General features: G+C 59.1%; 1 protein-coding gene across 1 annotated transcript; it reads left to right on the top strand.

Moving 5' to 3' along the window:
- Positions 1 to 730: 730 nt before the first annotated feature.
- EIF3B (eukaryotic translation initiation factor 3 subunit B) lies at positions 731 to 17,425 on the top strand. Its single transcript, XM_084886250.1, has 19 exons — positions 731 to 1,322; positions 4,957 to 5,149; positions 7,744 to 7,863; positions 8,272 to 8,329; positions 8,497 to 8,625; positions 8,733 to 8,890; positions 9,530 to 9,661; positions 9,750 to 9,816; positions 10,100 to 10,146; positions 11,827 to 12,037; positions 12,205 to 12,277; positions 12,905 to 13,027; positions 13,364 to 13,442; positions 13,969 to 14,107; positions 15,258 to 15,383; positions 15,798 to 15,875; positions 16,192 to 16,300; positions 16,488 to 16,605; positions 17,047 to 17,425. The coding sequence occupies exons 1-18, from the start codon at positions 764 to 766 to the stop codon at positions 16,589 to 16,591; spliced, it is 2,505 nt and encodes an 834-aa protein (XP_084742376.1). The 5' UTR covers positions 731 to 763; the 3' UTR covers positions 16,592 to 16,605; positions 17,047 to 17,425.
- The last annotated feature ends 2,433 nt before the right edge of the window (positions 17,426 to 19,858 follow it).

Consider the following 19,858-nt stretch of genomic DNA (forward strand, 5'->3'; position numbering starts at 1 on the left):
CGAGAGCAGCCCCGCCCTCGCAAGGCCCCGCCCCTCATAGGCCCCGCCCCACAGGCCCTTCCGCCCACGTGACCCACGCTCTCGCACGCATCGGGGCGGGGCTTCACCGCCCGCCCACGTGACCCTCAGAACGGGGGGAGCGGGGTTCCCCTCGCCGCGGGGTTCCGGGCATGCTCTGAGGGCGGCTCTCCCTTTTAGGGAAGCCGACGTGCTGGCCGAGCTGGCCGACTGGGCTCGCCAGGCCTCCCTCCCTCTTTCGGAGCCGCCCATTCCAGTGCCCAGTCAGTGGGCGAGTCTAAGCACGGACACGGGAGGGGGAGCTCAGGCACATGGAAGCGGACCTGCTCGTCCGGCGGGAGGCTCACACCTCCAGCCGGAGCATGTGTCGGACTTATGGGTTTTCCTAAGGTTACTTCCTGAGTTCGGTTCTCGCCCGGTTCGAATCCCAGGCTGACTCTGGGACTTCCCTGCGGCGTCACAAATGGTTTAGGCCGCCGCCGCGGTGCCCGACGGGAGGAGGAGAGGGCGGCCGCCATGTTGGGAGAAACCATTCTCTCCCTTCTCTGAGGGGGGACTTTCAGCGGCAGTGAGTGTGCGGACGGGCCCGCGGGGCTGTGGTGACGGCAGCTGAGCGCGCACTCGCAGGGGAGTCCTGTCCTGACCACGGGCGGGCTCTCCGCGGCCCCCTGAGGCTCCCGGCCGCGCGGGGCGGCGGCAGGGCGTGGAGCCCCCCCCGCCCAGTGGGCCGGCCCGCCGCACGCACATGGCCGGGCCGCCGGCGCGGGGCGGCCTGGGAGAGTCGGAAGCGCGGCGAGGCGGCAGCGGCGGGCCCATGCAGGACGCGGAGAACGTGGCGGCGCCCGAGGCGGCCGAGGAGCGGGCCGAGCCCGGACCGCAGCAGCCGGCCGCCGAGCCGCCGGGGGAGGAGCCGGCGCGGCCCGAGGGGCCCGGCGCGCCGGAGGCGGCGGACGGCGAGGACGAGGAGGCGGAGGCCGGGCCGGGCCCTGAAGCGCCCGCCGAGCCCGCGGTCGGCGGGGAGGAGGCGGCCGCCGGCGCGACCCCCGGCCCGTCCCCGCCGCCCCCCGAGGAGCCCCCCGCCGCCGCCCAGGCCGAGGACGAGGCCCCGGGGGAGCAGGCCCCTGCGGAGCAGGCCGGGGCGGAGCAGGCCCGGGACGCGGCGGCCGAGGCGCGGTCCGATGGCGATGGGGCCGGCGGGGAGCAGGGCGGCCCCGCCGAGGACGCTGTGGTGGCCGAGAACGGAGACGCGGACGAGCCCTCCTTCAGCGACCCCGAGGACTTCGTGGACGACGTGAGCGAGGAAGGTGAGGCTCCGGGGCCGGACGCGGGAACCGGGGGGCGCGGGGTCCCCTCCGCCCCCGGCGCCCCCGGAGGGGAGCTCGCCGTGCGGTCCCGGACGCCCTCCCCAGTGAGAGGTGCGGGGAGGCAGCCTGGGCCGCCGTTCCCGCCGCCGGGGGCCGGGCGCAGGGAGGCGGAGGGGGGACGGACCGGGGGTCCAGCCATCCCTGTCCGAGCTGAAGCCGACCCGGCGCGGGCCCCTCGCGGTGGGACGGACGCTGCGCTCCGAGTCGCGCTCTCCGGACCGGCCCGAGCCTATGGGGGCTCGCGGCCGGCTCTGCCTCCTTCCTCCCCGACCAGCCTGCAGGCCCCCGGCTGCCCCGCCTGCGGCCCCGCTCCTCCCGGGACTGACGGCCAGGGCAGCCCGCGCACGGCCCGGCTCGCTGGTTCTGCTTCAGCCGTGGAGCCTGGGGCGCACCGGGGGCTCCCCGTGCACGGGGGGGAGGGGGGGGGAGACACACGCAGACGCCGCGGCGAGGTGGGCAGTGCTGCCCGAGAGAGGGAGGTGCTGCCGCGCCCAGATGGGCCGGTGTCGACAGAAGTTTTTAGCTATTGTGTCTGCTCACACGGAGGTGGAGACAGAATCATAAAGAACCTCAGGGAAAGTGGAAAAGGAGTTTAGGAAACGGACGTGGAGCTGTCGACTCTAAACACTATTAAAGGGTTGCCTGCTGTCACCGTGTCGCACTGAATAGACAGAAACATGTCAGCTGAGCAGCCGGAAGGGCTCCAGCTGGGAATTCCCCGGAGACAGTGCTGCCCGGCCGCCTGCTTTCTGCCCCGCTGGTGGTGGCTCCCGTATGAATCATGGCGTGGACTTCAGGGCCTCTGTTGAACCCCTCAGTACTTACTCCAAGCCAAAGCCTTTTTGGAGCACACCTCGTTCACACAGACTTTAACGCGTGAGTTATTTCCAGAATTGTGATGTGACACGCGGGATGTGACCTGAGCAAGGCTAGGAGACTGCGGCAGGCCTTTGGAGTGCGGGGCATGGTGGGCTGTAGCCCGCTGACCTGGGAGCCAGCACTGAGGCCTCCCTTTTCTCAGGCCCCTTGTTGTGGTCTGGTGCTCACGCGTGTTTGGTATTTTGTGAGAAGAACTGGCCTGTCGGTGAGGAGCCGAGAGGGACACCTGGGTACCCCTTCTCAGGGAAATGCAGTGTGGGGAGCACCTTCTCTTAGTGCCCTGAGCGCCATGCCGGGCCGGCGGGCCGCACCTTGTGCAGGGACAGCAGGGCTACATCTTCACGCCAGTCGCCCTGTAGCTTCAGTTCTCCGCCTCTGCCAGGCTCAGCCAGACGTCGTGAAAGTTTTCCCTCTCAGTGTCTTCCTCTTTGGCTCATAAGCACTGTTGATGCTACTGTTTGCTGCTTAGTTTTGAGAATTGCTTCTTTCTATTTCTCCTGGAGCCAGACTGGGCATCCATGCACCGAGAACCAGAGGTGCAGGCTGTGACGGAGGAGATGTGTCTGTGGTTACTGACCACCTTGCAGTGTGTGGACAGACTCTTATAAAGAACACTTGTTCCCATAAAGACCTGAGCACTGGGGAAGGAGTGCGCCCTGAGTGTAAACGCTGGGTATTTATTGTAACTTATAAACTCAGATCAGGCTTTACAGGCCACTTAATTGTGTGGTGCGTGAGCTTTAAAGAGCCCTGGATTGGACTCGTCCTGTGGGAAGCCATCGCCAGGTGTGGCTCTAACTGCCTCTTTCCTTTATTTCTCTTTGGTCTTAGTTTGTGTTTTTTATTTGAAATCTAAGTGGCAGTTTTGTTTTTAAGGTAACATTTTCAATATTTATAAAGGGTTGAAATGAGTTAGAAACTCTATATAAAAAAGGCTAATATGCAAATTGACCGAACAACAGAATAACTGGCCCCTATGATGTGCACTGACCACCAGGGGGCAGACACTCAATGCAGGAGCTGCCCCCCTGGTGGTCAGTGTGCTCCCACAGGGGGAGCACCTCTCTGCCAGGAAGCCTCTCCTGCCTCTGCCTCTCCTGCCTCCTGCAGTGCTAGGTTGTCAGTCGGACATACCCTGAGGGCTCCTGGACTGAGAGGGCGCAGGCCCCGCTGAGGGGCACTCCCCCAGCACACGGATTTTGAGCACTGAGCCTCCCGTAGTTTATAACAGGGCAAGCCTCTTGAAATTAGACTCCTTTTTGAAAGGCCTTTGAACTTACTGAACATGTCAAACACGAAAGTGAGGAGAATCCATCTTAAATTTTGAGAATAAAATACAGCAAAGAATTTTTCTGACATGTTCTTTGACATGTTGAAATTCTTTTTTTTTAGCAACCGTCACTTGAGGACATTTTTTAAAAATATATTTTATTAATTTTTTACAGAGAGGAAGAGAGAGGGACAGAAAGTTAAAAACATCAATGAGAGAGAATCATCGATCAGCTGCCTTCTGCACACCCCCCACTGAGGATATGCCCGCAACCAAGGTCCATGCCCTTGACTGGAATCGAACCTGGGACCTTTCAGTCCGCAGGCCGTCGCTCTATCCACTGAGCCAAACTGGTTTTGGCGAGGACATGTTTTTCATTGATTCTAGAGAGCGGAAGGGAGGGAGAGAAACATGGATTGGTTGCCTCCTGTCTTTCGGATCTAACCCACAACCTGGGTGTGTTCCCTGACCCGCGACCAAACACACCACCTTTCATTGTATAGGGTGCTCTGCCTCAACCACCTGGTCCACACCAGGCAGGCTGGTATGTTGAAATTCTTACAAGTGTGATAAAGAAGGTACAGTGGCCCTGGCTGGTTTGGCTCAGTGGATAGAGCATTGGCTTGTGGACTGAAGGGTCCCAGGTTCGAATCTGGCCAGAGGCACATGCCCAGGTTTTGGGTTTGATCCCCAGTGGGGAGGGGGCATGCAGGAGGCAGCTGATCAATGGTTCTTCATTGATGTTTCGATCTCTCCCTCTCCCCTCCTCTCTGAAATCAATAAAAAGAGAAAGTAGAGTGCCCTCGGGTTCCAGAGCACACTGGTTGAGATGACCCGGGCTGGCTGAGACAGATGAGGTTTCCTCGTGTGCTGTGATGGCGGCTCTGCAGGTGCCTGTTCTGACCCAGTGCTTTGCCATTTCACAGCTTCCTAGACAAGCCTAACGCGTTTGTGCAGAATTATTCAGAAAGAGCATTAATGTCTGTCTCAGCCCCATGTCCTCAGCCAGAAAGGCTGTTGGGTAGCAAGCTGTTTTGTCTCATGCTGACGGGGGAACTGGCTGGTGGCGGGTGGCCGGTGGCAGTGAGTTGGGGAAGGTTGGGGGGGCAGTCCCCGCCCACTCCGGGTTTTCTGATTCCCGGGAAAGGCCTTCCTCTCGTTACTGAAAGTCTTTTTCTATTTAAATTCTCTTGAGATCTTCCCTTATTGCCAGGAAGCTGTGGACATGTCCTGCTGTCCCAGGGAGTGTGGAGAGGTAAAGCCTCCCTCCTCCTCTCACGTGTAAGGAAGGCGAGCCCGGGCCAGGCTTCCTCTCCAGGTGCCGGGTGGCGTCCACTCCCGCTGCTGGAGGTTGGGCCAGTGCCAGCTAGCTCACGCTGAGCGTGTTGCCGGGTCAGTAAGTCACCGGACCTCTCTCTCGGACAGAGTTACTGGGAGACGTGCTCAAAGACCGGCCTCAGGAAGCGGACGGGATCGACTCGGTGATCGTGGTGGACAATGTTCCTCAGGTGGGACCCGACCGGCTGGACAAGCTCAAAAACGTCATCCACAAGATCTTCTCCAAGTTCGGGAAGATCACCAACGACTTTTACCCAGAGGAGGAGGGGAAGACGAAAGGGTGAGTGTCCTTCCTATTTCTGGTGTCAGGCCCTCCTGTCCCCGCCCCCGCCTCCCCCCCCCCCCTCCGGCAATCACCACCTGGCCATCACCATGTGGCCCCAGTTCTCTGGCCTCCACCTCACTTCAGTGGGTGCTCACCGCCTTCAGCTGAGGCTCCGCCGAGCAGCGTGTAGGACACTAGGTACAGGCCTGGCTGCTGAAGGCTCACGAACTCAGAGCCGGAGTTTCAATCTGTCAGAACAGCAGGCACATGATACATCCAGGGTGAAGGGCCCACAGATCTGGAAGCTGGCAGGGTTTCAGGGAGATTTTACATGTGGCATTTTATTCTAAGACGCTTTATTTTTCATGTTTTAACATCACACATGGGTATATTTTTTACAGTCTAGGTGAAGGCACTGTGTCATTGCTTAATCAGCTTTTTTTCTCTGGTATTACCTAGAATAGTGCCTCTTAAAAATGGCAGCTCAAGCCGAAACCGGTTTGGCTCAATGGATAGAGCGTCGGCTTGGGGACTGAAAGGTCCCGGGTTCGATTCCGGTCAAGGGCATGTACCTTGGTTGCAGGCGTATCCCCAGTAGCGGGTGTGCAAGAGGCAGCTGATTGATGACTCTCATCGATGTTTCTAACTATCTCTCTCCCTTCCTCTCTGTACAAAATCAATAAAATACCGTATTTTTCGGACCATAAGACGCACTTTTTTCCCCCCAGAAGTGTGTGGGGGGGAAGTCCCTGCGTCTTATGGTCCAAATATAGCCTACACATATACTGTAAAAAAAGTTTTTTTACTTGCCCGGCTCTGTGTGGTCTCTGTGTGCTTGCCCGGCTCTAAAATGGTTCTAAATGCTGCTGTTTACTTTACATGGTTGATTACATGTGTTTATGACTGTGATGTTGGGTTTTAATGCACATAAAATATTTTAGGACACTATTTGTTTCAGAATCTTTTTTTCTTCATTTCCCTTCTCTAAAAACTGGTGCGTCTTATGGTCCGGTGCGTCTTATGGTCCGAAAAATACGGTATATATTTTTTTTAAAAATGGCAGCTCAAGGCAGTATTGCACTTTGCTTTTGAAATCCCGTAGTAGGTCTTCTGCAACTCTGGTGCCTTCACTTTAAATGCTGTGGTGTCCTGTCCCATCTAGTGACAGGCCATCTGTTTGCTAGCGGCCGGCATCAGAGTTTCCCAGGCACAAAGCCTCGCAGGTGTCCCCGTTAGAGCAAGTGTGTGTGTTCCTTTTCTCTGGACCGAGGAGAGGGGTTGGGGCTGCCGCTGGGCGGTGTTGGCACCAGAGGAAGGAGGGTCTAGTCAGTAAATGCCAGTCTTTGAGAGGACAGGGTGAGGTGATCAGGTTTTAAAAGGTGATCAAACACAGTGATGCCCCTACTGTTTTCTACGTGGAAACAGGTGGAAGGATACGTGTTATATTTTGTTTATAATGAAACACCCTTGAGAACCTTTGTGACTTTGCCTGTAATACAGCCTAATACATAGTATTCATGACTTTATCTTTTTTTCCAAGCATTCTAAATTCAGGGGATGTTTTGTTTTAAATTCTTATTGATTTTTAGAGAGAGAGGAAGAGAGAGAGAAACATTAGAGTGAGAGCTGCACATCCATCAGCTGCCTCCTGCATGCCCCTCCTGGGGATGGAGCCGCACGGTGGTGTGTGCCCTGACCGGGAATGGAACCAGCAACTCTTGGTGCGTGGGACAGCGCTCAACCGACTGAGCCCCCTGGCCAGGGCCATATCTTTATGACTAGGTTTTGTAACAACTTTATAAAATAGTTGACACAGTAATCGTGCCCATGTTTTTGTTGTTGTTGTTGTTTGTTTAATATATTTTATTGATTTTTACAGAGAGGAAGGGAGAGGGATAGAGAGTTAAAAACATCGATGAGATGCCAAAACCGGTTTGGCTCAGTGGATAGAGCGTCGGCCTGTGGACTGAAAGATCCTGGGTTCGATTCCGGTGAAGGGCATGTACCTTGGTTGCGGGCACATCCCCAGTGGGGTTGGGGGTGTGTGCAGGAGGCAGCTGATTGATGATTCTCTCTCATCGATGTTTCTGACACTATCCCTCTCCCTTCTTCTCTCTGTAAAAAATCAAAAAAATATATTTTTTTTAAAAAAAAGAAATAAAATTTTAAAAAGAAACATCAATGAGAGAAACATCGATCAGCTGTCTCCTGCACACTCCCCACTGGGGATGTGCCTGCAACCAAGATACATACCCTTGACTGGAATGGAACCTGGGACACTTCAGTCTGTAGGCTGACGCTCTATCCACTGAGCCAAACCAGTTTCGGCCTGTGCCTGGTTTTAAAGTGTATGCTTTCGCACACTTTGACACACACACACGTCCATGAAACCATTACCACAGTCAAGCTAATGGACGTTCTGATGAATGGGGAGCTTCTGTTGGGACTTCATTCGTGCTCGGAGCTGTTCTGCCCAGGATTTGACTGCCTCGGACATGGCGGGGCACGGTCCCGGGCGCGGGCCATGTTTGCAGCTGTGGAAGGTCACGTGTGTGTTGGGCCGAGTATGCTAATCTTCATGTCGATGCGCTGCCTCCTTCTCATTGTAGCTACATTTTCCTGGAGTACGCGTCTCCTGCCCACGCCCAGGATGCCGTGAAGAATGCCGACGGCTACAAGCTTGACAAGCAGCACACCTTCAGAGTCAACCTCTTCACCGACTTTGACAAGTGAGCTCAGGCTCTGGCCGTGCGAACCTGGACGTTCACCCTGCGGGTGGCCCGCTTCACGGGGAGGGCTCCTGCCTTTCGGGTGTCCCACCCTCTGGTCAGACCATGCAGGACCATTTCACATCCCTGGCCCCTCCCTCACACCGGCCAGCAGTGCCTCCTCACACCAGCACCCTCACCGGTACTACCAGTAAAGCTCGTCCTTTCCCCTGCGCGGGGGTGGACAGCAGGGTGCAGGACGGCGGGTCCTCGCACGTGGCGTTTCCTCACAATGTTGATGAGCTGCCCTACAAACTTACCGTCAGTTATGTCCCTTCGTGGATGGTAACTGAGGGCTGGCTGCACTGCCCAGGGCGGTGGGGGAGCCATGGGGGAGCTGCTATTGGACCGTTTCTCTTTCTCTTCCAGGTACATGACCATCAGTGATGAGTGGGATATCCCAGAGAAACAGCCTTTCAAAGACTTGGTATGTGGCTGAAACCGGTGTCTCAGTAGGTGAAGAAAAGCTGGCCAGCCTCTTGGCTTGAGGGGTGGGAGAGGGAGATGCTGCCAGAATGTGCCCACCTCCAAGAGCAGTGTGACAAACTGCGTTTCTCTGATGAACACGGACGTTACCGCCTGGTCTTCCTCCAGGGGAATCTGCGCTACTGGCTGGAGGAGCCGGAGTGCCGGGACCAGTACAGCGTGATCTTCGAGAGCGGGGACCGCACCTCCATATTCTGGAACGACGTGAAGGATCCCGTGTCGATCGAAGAGAGAGCGGTGGGTGTTTGCTGCCACAGAGGGAGGGAGCTGGGCACGAGAGCAGGGGGCGCCGTGTAGGAGTGTGCGCCTGGCCGTGCTGTTAACGCGGCCTTGTGTCTCTGCAGAGGTGGACGGAGACGTACGTGCGCTGGTCTCCCAAGGGCACCTACCTGGCGACCTTCCATCAGCGAGGCATCGCCCTCTGGGGGGGCGAGAAGTTCAAACAGATTCAGAGGTTCAGCCACCAGGGAGTCCAGCTCATCGACTTCTCGCCTTGTGAAAGGTAAGCCCTTGGGGCAGTGCCGTTGGCATCGGTTCCCTTCAGCTCTCCCTGGCCTCCTGCAGGGAAGTCTTACTGCAGTAGTTTCGCCCTCAGAAACGGCGGGAGGTCTGAGAACTCCGGTGTGCTCTGTGCTGAGCGCTCCAGTTCCCGTGTGGCTTCGTTGCTTTGTCATTTTCTCCCCAAATAGAGGAGTGTAACGTTTCCATGAGACGGGGCAGTAGGTGGAAGGATCAGGTCCCTCTCCCCCTGGTGCTTGTTGCTGGGAATGGGAGTTACACACGGCCGTGTGCATAGTTCACTGTTAAACTCTGTCACTTGATCCGGGGATGTCCTTTTAAAATTTCCCCTTCAGTTCAGGATCTAGTCCAAGATCCTGTATTTTGCAGATTATTTTCTTGTGAGCGAACATCCCTCCTGTGTGTGCTGGTCCGGGTAGCTTTGTGGGGGGAATGGGGGAACATGAGGACCTTGAAGGCCATGGCCCACAGCCACTCAGCGTCCTCCTGGGTCGCAGGCTCGACCCCTAGTAGGGGGCGTGCAGGAGGCAGACGATGGAAGGTTCTCATTATCAGTGTTTTATTCTCCTCTTTCAAATCAATAAAACACTTCAAGTAAATAAAACGTGTCCCCCTGTTACAGATACCTGGTGACCTTCAGCCCCCTGATGGACACACAGGATGACCCTCAGGCCATCATCATCTGGGACATCCTCACCGGGCAGAAGAAGAGAGGCTTCCACTGTGAAAGCTCCGCTCACTGGCCGATTTTCAAGTAGGTGGATGGGGTGGGGGTGGATAGGGGGCTGGCGCCCTCAGGGCTGCTTGGGGCAGAGCCTGCACGGGTCTCCCTCTCGTCTCAGGTGGAGCCATGATGGCAAGTTCTTTGCGCGGATGACCCTCGACACCCTCAGCATCTACGAAACCCCTGTGAGTGGTCGCTTTCGTCATCTCGGACGCACTGGGCCGGCTCAGGGGCTCTTCCTGGACCCAGGCGCAGTGGAGCTGTGTGTCCTGGTCTGGTTGTGCTCGGCCCGCCTGTGTTGTGCTCAGAGGGTGGGGGCGGAGAGGTAGCTGGGAAATGTGACAGTTTCAGGGTTTGTCACCCTCTGCTCTTGCACGCTCACATGGGAACCTCTGGTTGCATTTTTGTAAAAACGTCATGTGCTTGAGACGTTGGCCGTTCAGTCACTGTGACCCTCCTCTCCTGCAGTCCATGGGCCTCCTGGACAAGAAGAGCTTGAAGATCTCCGGCATCAAGTAAGCGGGGCTCCTCCAGCTGCTCCTCTGCGGCCCAGCCTCCTGGGCTCCGCGGCCCTGCCCCACACGGTGCCTCCTGGGCTCCGCGGCCCTGCCCCACACTGCCTCCTGGGCTCCGCGGCCCTGCCCCACACGGTGCCTCCCGGGCTCCGCGGCCCTGCCCCACACGGTGCCTCCCGGGCTCCGCGGCCCTGCCCCACACGGTGCCTCCCGGGCTCCGCGGCCCTGCCCCACACTGCCTCCCGGGCTCCGCGGCCCTGCCCCACACTGCCTCCCGGGCTCCGCGGCCCTGCCCCACACTGCCTCCCGGGCTCCGCGGCCCTGCCCCACACGGTGCCTCCCGGGCTCCGCGGCCCTGCCCCACACGGTGCCTCCCGGGCTCCGCGGCCCTGCCCCACACGGTGCCTCCCGGGCTCCGCGGCCCTGCCCCACACGGTGCCTCCCGGGCTCCGCGGCCCTGCCCCACACGGTGCCTCCTGGGCTCCGTGGCCCTGCCCCACACTGTGCCTCCTGGGCTCCGTGGCCCTGCCCCACACTGTGCCTCCTGGGCTCCGTGGCCCTGCCCCACACTGTGCCTCCCGGGCTCCGTGGCCCTGCCCCACACTGTGCCTCCCGGGCTCCGTGGCTCTGCCCCACACAGTGCCTCCCGGGCTCCGCGGCCCTGCCTCACACGGGGCCTCCCGGGCTCTGTGGCCCTGCCCCATACGGTGCCTCCTGAGGGCCACCTGGACTCCACGGCCCTGCCCCACACAGGGTGCCTCCACTGCTCCTCCACGGCCCTGCCCCACACAGGGTGCCTCCACTGCTCCTCCACGGCCCGGCCTCCTGGGCTCCGTGGCCCTGCCCCACTCGGTGCCTCCTGAGGGCCACCGGGCTCTGTGGCCTTCCCCACAGGGCCACCGGGTGGGCAGGGGTTCCACGTAGTGACAGGGCTCCATGTCACATGGGGGGGTGTTCGGTGAGTCCAGCTCCTCTGTCAGAGCGGCCCTTTCTTCCTCGGAAGCCTCTGGTGGGGCAGTGTCTGCCTGAAGTGCCTTCTTTTTATATACATGTATGTATATATACACGTACGTATACGTGTGTATATGTATATGTTTTTTGTTGATTTCAGAGATGAAGGGAGAGGGATAGAGTAGTAACATCAGTGATGAGAGAGACTCATTGATTGACTGCCTCCTGCACGCCCCCTACTGGGAATCAAGTCTGCAACCCTGGCCTGTGCCATGACTCTGACTGTGAATCGAACTGTAACCTCCTGGTTCATATGTTGATGCTCAACCACTGAGCCACGCTAGCCAGGCCCTTCTTACATTTTTAGGCAAAACTATGGCTTATGTTAAAAAGTCAGGACTCGGTTCTCATAAACGCAAAAGTAAAGATGCTGCTCACAGCACGAACTCAGTCTGCCTCCAGCCAGTCGTCCTCCCTCAGCTCCTACAGGGAGTGGTCAGAGGGGTGTGTGTCCTGGCTGTGGAGCCCGGGGCCGGGGCCGTGGGCGGCACTGTCAGCATCTCTCCTCCCTGGCGGGGAGAGTTGAGGGTCGGGCTGCCACAGGATGAAATGACCGGCGGTCCTCGAGCAGCACCAGGCAGTGCACTCCCACGAAGGGTTGCTGCTGGGCCTCCGGACGGCCAGCGTGCTCTGCCATTGCCCTGGTGACGGCGGTCTCCTTGCCCGCAGAGACTTTTCTTGGTCCCCTGGTGGTAACATCATAGCCTTTTGGGTGCCCGAAGACAAGGATATTCCCGCACGGGTGACCCTGATGCAGCTGCCCAGCCGGCAGGAGATCCGAGTCAGGAACCTCTTCAACGTGGTGGACTGCAAGCTGCACTGGCAGAAGAACGGGGACTACCTGTGTGTGAAGGTGGACAGGACTCCCAAGGGCACCCAGGTGAGCGGGCACCGCTCCGGTGTGGAGGTGCCGGTGGAGGCGTGGCCTGAATCTGTGGGTCATGGCCAGGCCCAGAGGGTGTTGGGTCACTCCACTTGTCCTTTACCATCCCTCACACTGAGGTCTCCACGCTGTCCCACACGCACCCTGCCCCCTTCCTTTAACAGGGTGTCGTCACGAACTTTGAAATCTTCCGAATGAGGGAGAAGCAGGTCCCTGTCGACGTGGTGGAGATGAAAGGCAAGTTCATTGGGCCCTCGTGCTGCGTGTCCTTGTGGGGCTCACGGACCGTGGGACCTGGTGTGAGTGCCTGGCTGGGGGGACGCCAGGACAGGCTGCGGCAGTGACTGGGGACGTGGGCTCGGCTGCAGAGCTTGGCTGTAAGGTCAGGAGTTTCCAGTTTCACTCGCATAACCTTTCCAGTGCCCGAGGAAAGCTGCCCCGCTTTTCTCCCCACGGGGCCTGCTCGCCGAGCACGGGAGCGGGGGTTCCGGCCGGGGAGGCGGGTCTCATGCCGCGTGCAGCACAGCTGGCTGCGGAGCTCTCGCACCTGCGTTTCTGTGAGGGCCTTCGGGCCACGGGACTGCCCAGGCCGAGCCTCTGCCTTCCGTTTCTGTTTGCTGGAGAGAGAAACAGGAAGGGAGGGGGAAGCACAGAGAGGAGAACGTGTAAGGGCCCAGCCTCCTGCCCTGGGACCCTGCGTGCCACGGAGTGTAGGGCAGGACACGGCCACAGGCCGCACAGCCCACGGCAGGCGGGCCTTTCCACCGGCCAGGAGGCGCGGGCCACCGTGCCGCTGTGGACTCTGCCAGTGGCCTTTCCGCTGCTGCTGGGGCCTTCCAGTGAGAACGGGTGCTGTCTCCCCAGAGCCCATCATCGCCTTCGCCTGGGAGCCCAACGGGAGCAAGTTCGCCGTGCTGCACGGAGAGGCGCCCCGCATATCCGTGTCCTTCTACCACGTGAAGAGCAACGGGAAGATCGAGCTCATCAGTAGGTGGCCGCGCCTGTCTGTGTCTGTGTCTGTAGGGGCGAGCCCGTCGGCATGTGGGGGACCTGCCGGCACAGCTGTGAGGCCTGAGCCCGCCGCCGGGAGACCCCTTGTGGGCACGTGGCTCACATCCATGTCACCTCCATGGACAGGCGGGGCCTGCGGGGCTCCCTCACACGTCAGTGTCTATACGTCCTGTCCTGGCGTTCAGAGGATAAGGCTGCTTTCTCTGAGCTTTGGGCACGTGCCAGGCCTTAGCTCCTCAGTCCTGGCTGCACGCTGGCCCTAGCCTTGCACCACGACTTCTCACGGCCCGTTCCTTCCTTCCTTCCTTGCAGAAATGTTTGACAAGCAGCAGGCCAACACCATCTTCTGGAGCCCCCAAGGACAGTTCGTGGTGCTGGCCGGTCTCAGGAGGTGGGTGTCCGCCTGGTGCCCGAGCAGTGCTATGGGCCGCAGCACAGACCCCAACCCCAACCCCAGTCCACACCTCCTGCACTGGTTCCACGAATCTTGAGTTCTTGTGTGCAAGGGCCATCCCAGCCTCTGTGCGCAGTGTTGGTGCATGCTCCGGACTTGGCCCAGGAATGACCGTGCTCTCATGGCGCCCTCTCAGCCCCTGCCCCTGCTTAGCTGTTCCTCCAGCAGACCGTGCGGGGAGGACCCCCAGCACGCTGCTCGTGCGTGCAGGCGCTCCAGCGCTGTCCCCGCTGTGGTTCCGGAGGCTGGGGCACAGCTGGCCTGCTCCCTGAAGTGTGCTGCAGACACAGGCTGGTCCTGGGCCCGACAGCCTTCAGCAGCGTCCTTGTCTCTGTTCAGTGTCCACGCTAACAGCAAGGCAGCGGTTAGGGGACGCCTGGACCCTCCCCTGGGGCCTCCCCGGGCCCTGGCACACGGAACTGCGTGGGAGGCTCCTGTTGAGGACGTCTGTCTGTCTCCCCAGCATGAACGGCGCCCTGGCGTTTGTGGACACGTCGGACTGCACCGTCATGAACATTGCCGAGCACTACATGGCCTCCGATGTGGAGTGGGACCCGACCGGGCGCTACGTGGTCACCTCCGTGTCCTGGTGGAGCCACAAGGTATGGGGACTGAGCCGCCTCACTGAGACCAAGCGGTGCTGGGCTGCTGGCTGGCTCCTTGGGTGGGCGGGCATGGCTACTGGTGCCATGGTTCATTGCTCCTTTGGCTCAGCACCAGCTGCCTCCATGTAGAAGCTTATCGACCACCGGCGGGGTGTTCCAGTCAGTACCATAGCAGGCAGTGCCCAGCAGACAGCATGGCCTGCAGTGGGCAGTCATGCCTCCGTCCAGCTGTGGACGTCAGAGAGGAGCACGCCGGGCGCACTAGCTCTGGGAGGGTCCAGAGCTTGGAACTCGGTTTCCCCCGAGTGCGGATCACTCCCGCACTGTGAGAATCGGGCACCGTGACTCGGGCTGTCTGTACCTGAGCATCAGCCTTTTCCATAAACGGGGTCGGTCCCTGGCCGCGCTCTCCTGAGTCAAGCCCGGTCCTCCCTGTCCCAGCGGGTCTCCGTGGGGCTCAGGTGCACAGCTTTCCGGCCTGCAGCCTCCCCTGTGGTTCAGCATCACCAGGCCGCTCGCTGTGGAGGGCGTGTCCCGGTGCTCATGTGCCCCAGCAGCTACTTCTCCCAAGCGGCTCTCGGTTTGGACCATGGTTGTCTGGTCGCTGTGGTCACATCAGTGGCCCTGTGAGGAAGTCGTGAGCTCTTAGGAGCACGGGCTTGTGAACACGCTGCAAAGCGGGTCCTTTACGTCCTGACCAGGACCTCGGCTCACCTTACAGGCTGTCTCGGCGCGCGGCTCAGCTGGCCGTGCTCCCCAGCGCTGCCTGGCAGGGCTGCAGCAGTGAGGCAGGCAGGGCACCGGGGACCGTGTCCCCAATATCCCAGCAAAGGCACCGTCTGCCTGCAGATGAGTGTGGAGGGAGAGGCGTTTTAAAAAAATACATGTTTTTGTTGGTTTCAGACGGAAGGGGGAGAGAGAAACATTGAGAGAGAATCGTGGATCAGCTGCCTCCTGCACACCCCCCACTGGGGTCGAGCTCATAACCCAGGCATGTGCCCTGACTGGGAATCAAACCGTGACCTCCTGGTTTGTGAGTTAGCGCTCAGCCATGGGCCACAGCGGCTGGGCAGGAGTGCGGCGGGTCTGTTGCTCTGGCCTCACTGCGGACCGTCCCTGGGGCTGCAGCACCGCTGTCCTCTTGCAGGTGGACAACGCGTACTGGCTGTGGACCTTCCAGGGCCGCCTCCTGCAGAAGAACAACAAGGACCGCTTCTGCCAGCTGCTGTGGAGGCCGCGGCCCCCCACGCTCCTGAGCCAGGACCAGATCAAGGTCTGCTCTCCAGCGGGCGGAGGCGGGCGAGGGGGCAGTGAGGAGTATCCAGGTGACACCTGGGACCCTGGGAAGGGATGCCCCAGCGGGAACCACCGAGGGGAGAGCAGCTTAGGGCAGTCGCTGGGCCTCAGGCCCCGCAGCACCACTCTGGGGCGTGGGCGTGAACTGGGGAGGGGCTGTGCGGGTTCCCGTGGCATGGGGAGTTTGCTGATGGGAGGGGTGTGAGGACGAGGCTGAGCGGACGGAGCCTGGGAAGGGAGGACAGTCCCTCGCTGGGAGACTTGAGAGCCAGTGCCCAGCCAATGGAGGCTGTGCCCATCCTTCGGTGTCATTCCATGTTGGCAGCATGGACTGTGCATGAGTGGGTCTTGCTTTGCGTGTGTAATCCTGAGGGACCTGTCTTTGTTTCAGCAAATTAGAAAAGATCTGAAGAAATACTCCAAGATCTTCGAACAGAAGGATCGTCTGAGTCAGTCCAAAGCCTCGAAGGTCAGCGTGGTCCTCGGACTGGTAGAGGCCGCAGATGGCCGCCGCCCCTCACGGCAGAGCGGGGCCAGCGTCAGCTGGGGGGCGGGAGGGGTCCCTGGGCAGTCACTTCTCCATGGAGGGTGCTCCCTGTGCCGCCTGCAAGTGGGGGCAGTCAGGAGGAGAGGGAGGAGGAGCACCCCCACCACTCCTGTCCTGGCGGTCCCCTTTAAGGGAAGTGTCCCTGCGTCGTCCGGCAGCTGCTGTTGGTCCAGCAAGGTCAGGAGGGTGCTGGGTGCAGTGCCAGCCCTAACTCCGCCCCGCCCCGCCTCACCCCTAGGAACTGGTGGAGAGGAGGCGCACCATGATGGAGGACTTCCGGAAGTACCGGAAAATGGCCCAGGAGCTCTACATGGAGCAGAAGAACGAGCGTCTGGAATTGCGAGGAGGTAACGGGATCTGCTTCTAAAGCTTGTTTGTTCAGCGCTTTCCTCCTTGGTGTCTGACGTGCCTTCACAGGCTTCTCAGCAAAGGCAGGTCCCGGGGAGGGGCGTGGTCCGCGCCTCCTGGCTGCGTGTGCTCCCTGAGGCTGCAGCCAGCGCTGCTCACCCCGCTGTCACTCCTGTCCTCCTCTAGGTGTGGACACCGACGAGCTGGATAGCAACGTGGACGACTGGGAGGAGGAGACCATCGAGTTCTTTGTCACGGAAGAGATCATCCCCCTGGGGAGTCAGGAGTGACCGACCGCACTGTGGTAAGACCTCCCGCAGGTTAGCCAGAGTCTGGTCATGGTGACTCAGGGAAGTCCACTCCCGGGCTCAGGCCAGGGACGTCCTCGGGTGCGCTGTGACGGCGAGGTGCAGCTGGAGCTCCAGGGGGGCTGGCCTTCGGGAGCCCGGTGCCCATCCCTGGTGGCTCTACACGAGAGTCCTCGGAGCCTGAGGTTGGGTGTGGCTGGGACTCGGTGCCACTGTGAGGAAGGGCCCCGAGGCCTTGCAGCTGGAGCCGTGGGTCAGGGGCGGGGCTTGGGGTGCAGGCATTGGTACCCGAGGCAAAGTGACTGGTCATCCTCCGATGGCTCTACCGGCGAGACTGCTGCTCACATCCCACCGCCAGGCCAGGGCTGGGCCACCTGCTGCCCCTGACACGGGCCTGTGCGTGCAGGACAGAGAGTGAACGTGTCCCCTCGTTGCAGCGCCACCTCGTGCCGGAGCCAGGCGTCCCTGCAGCCTGCGCGGTGCCTGCGTCCTGTGCTTCCCGCTCTGCCCGCGCCCCGGGAGCCGTCTCCAGAGCTGTGCCTTTACCTGGTGTCCAGCGGGCCCCGGGCACTGCTCCAGCCTTTTCCTGCGGGTCTCTGAGTCACCGCGTGTTTGTCACAGACTCCCGGCGGAGCTGCGCCAGGCCTCCTGCTGCCGCACACCAGGCGGCTGTCCCCTTGGCCTCCTGGGGGCTGCCTGGGCGTGGGCAGCAGTGGGAGCGTGCGTCCTGCCCTGTGCTCGGGCACTGCAGTGTCTGGCCCCACATCCAGGCTGTGGCAGGGTCTCGATGGAAATAAAGCAAACCTCTAGGAACAAGTCGTCTGTCTTTGTCTTTTTTTTTTTTTTTTTTTTTTTAAATTTATTAAGGTATCACATATTTGTCCTTAACCCCCCCATTCCAAACCCCTACCCTCCACCCCCACTCATGTTCCCACCCCCCTATTGTCCTTGAACACTGGTTAGGCGTGCACATGTGTCCTTTGGTTGACCTCTCCCTTTTACCCAACCCTCCTTTTGAGGTCCAACAGTCTGACCCATGGCTCCTTATCTCTGGGTCTGTTCTTGTTCATCAGTCTATGTTCACCATTTCCCCTAGAAGAGTGAGAACATGTCCTACTGGAAATATAAGAATCAAAAATGAGACAAGCAATAAACATTACGCTAAAAGGCATAGTTACCAGTCTGTAGTGACAACCTGCAGTGACAGGCTGACTGCTATTAATGGCAAGGCCTCATCAGTATCTTCCATCTCTGGACTGCTTCTCTTCTGTCTTCATGGTTGGAGTAGTCCTGTTGCCAGAATCCACATGGTCTTGGAGTTGTTTTCTGAAAATATGCAAACATATTCTCAACCAAAAGTTAATAAAGGAATATTTTCTATAAATTTGACTTGGGATCCTTTTTCATTTTTTGCTCAAATGATATTCCTCTGGCTTGTTTTGACACCATGTGTGTTTTTCATGGGTGTCTTGCTGACAGCATTACAATTTTCTAAAGTACAAATTTTCTAGATGTGATTTACTTTAAGGATATTTTTCCTTACATGATATTCTTCCTTTTTTGATTTAAATACTAGGTGGCTTTTGAAAATTTTATAATGTAGCCTTGATAGCTTTTAAATTTTAATTTTTTGCACTATAATATGACTGCTTTAGGTTCATTTCCTATTGTGAGATTTTATCCTGAGATGAACTACCAATAAAAATTTTAGTTAATATTTTAGGGACAGCTCTTTGTCCAGTGCAATTAGTTTTTCTAGGATATTCGCTTATTTCAACTAGCCAATTTAAATTAGCCTGAAAACGTGTACTATTTCACTGTCAAATTTATTACTCAAAAACGGTCTTATTTTACCGTGTATTAGGGGAAAGGATTATTTGCCTTCTCGAGTGGCCCTGAGCATTCCTGGTGGTAGGCTGGATTTAGATATCAAAGCCCACTTCCCCACACCATGTTTACAAGACAAGTCTTGTGGGAGGGCAGCTGCTGTCAGCCAAGTCTCTGTCTTTTACCCGGGTCCCCATTTGAGCTGGGCATGGGAAGTGAGGCAGCCATGGGGGCAGGAGACTCCCTCATCAGGGGTGAGGTTTCAGGCCCCTGCAAAGTTTTTTTTTTTTTTTGGGGGGGGGGGGTGTCTGTCTTTAAACATGGGCAGGCTTGCCCCGTCACGTGCTCATCCCTCGGTCACGTGCTCGCACAGGCATGGCAGGCTGGGATGCACCCCGTGGTTTTGTCCTGGAGCTGAGCGCTGGGTCAGAGTGCCCTGCCCAGCCGTCCTTGGTGCTTCCCATTTCCCGGACGTGAGGACCTTCCACCTTCCTCGGGAGGCATGTCGAGTTGTCGCTTTAGCTGCTATTCCGTGGTCCCCTGGTGACGGGACTTTTCCCACTGGAGGGGAGTGAGCAAAGCCGTGTGGTTTCGGCCCGCTGCGTGGGCTGGCCTGCTGCCCGGCGTGGCCTATCTGACCGCAGGCGCGTGTGTGTGTGCTCGGAGCCTTAAGTCCCCGGGCGCACACCCTCGGCTGCGGTGCTGTCACTCTGGTTCCTTCTGGTCTTCTGGGAGCCGACAGTGCCGCCCTCCTGCCGGAGCAGGAAAAGGCACAGAAGTTAACAAATTCCAACGCTTTCGAAGGACTGACTGCATGCCTCGAACTCACCAGCTGTCATTGTTCTACATGACTTGTCAATAAAGTTGTCCTGAGACACTGCTCCAATTTTTCTGCTGCAGACACGGTTTCCCAGCTGCCCTGTGGGAGCTCCTGGCCCATCAGTGGGGTGGGGTGGGGTGGGGTGGGGTGGAGTGGGGCGGCCCCTGGCCCAGAACACCTGGGCTCCAGCAGCGTCCTGACGGGTCAGGCTGGTGCTTGGTGGCAGGGGACCTGGAGGCCGAGGAAGGAACCATGGGTGTACCCCACACCACTCTGCCCGGACCACATCTGGTCTGCGGCCGGAGCGCGTGTGGCCTTGTGCAGCCGACCCGAGGCCCAGCCCCTGAGGAGCCTCTGGCCCTGAGGCCCTATGGTTGGGGTTTCTGACCTGAACGTGACCGGCTAGGTCCCCAGGCCACAGTGAGTGCAGGAGTTGGGGCAGTTGGCACCAGCGCGGGGTGCCTGAGCCAGGGACCTGCGGTCTGCCACGGGGTCAGGGCCTGACCGGGAGGCGCCCTGGGAGAGGAGCAGGCGTTGGTGTGCTCAGGCTGCGGCCGGACAGGCTGGGCCTCGGGCAGCACCACGTCCCCGTCCCCCGGCCG

The sequence above is a fragment of the Pipistrellus hanaki genome (assembly GCF_964339955.1).
Source record: "Pipistrellus hanaki genome assembly, chromosome: 5".
NCBI lineage: Eukaryota > Metazoa > Chordata > Mammalia > Chiroptera > Vespertilionidae > Pipistrellus > Pipistrellus hanaki.

What these genes read in the sequence shown, in the direction of transcription:
- EIF3B (XM_084886250.1), top strand. Translation starts at nt 764, where the DNA reads ATGGCCGGGCCGCCGGCGCGGGGCGGCCTGGGAGAGTCGGAAGCGCGG. An exon ending in CTCTTCACCGACTTTGACAA is followed by an intron (nt 7,864 to 8,271) that starts GTGAGCTCAGGC and finishes TTTCTCTTCCAG; the next exon opens with GTACATGACCATCAGTGATG. An exon ending in GCGTCTGGAATTGCGAGGAG is followed by an intron (nt 16,301 to 16,487) that starts GTAACGGGATCT and finishes GTCCTCCTCTAG; the next exon opens with GTGTGGACACCGACGAGCTG.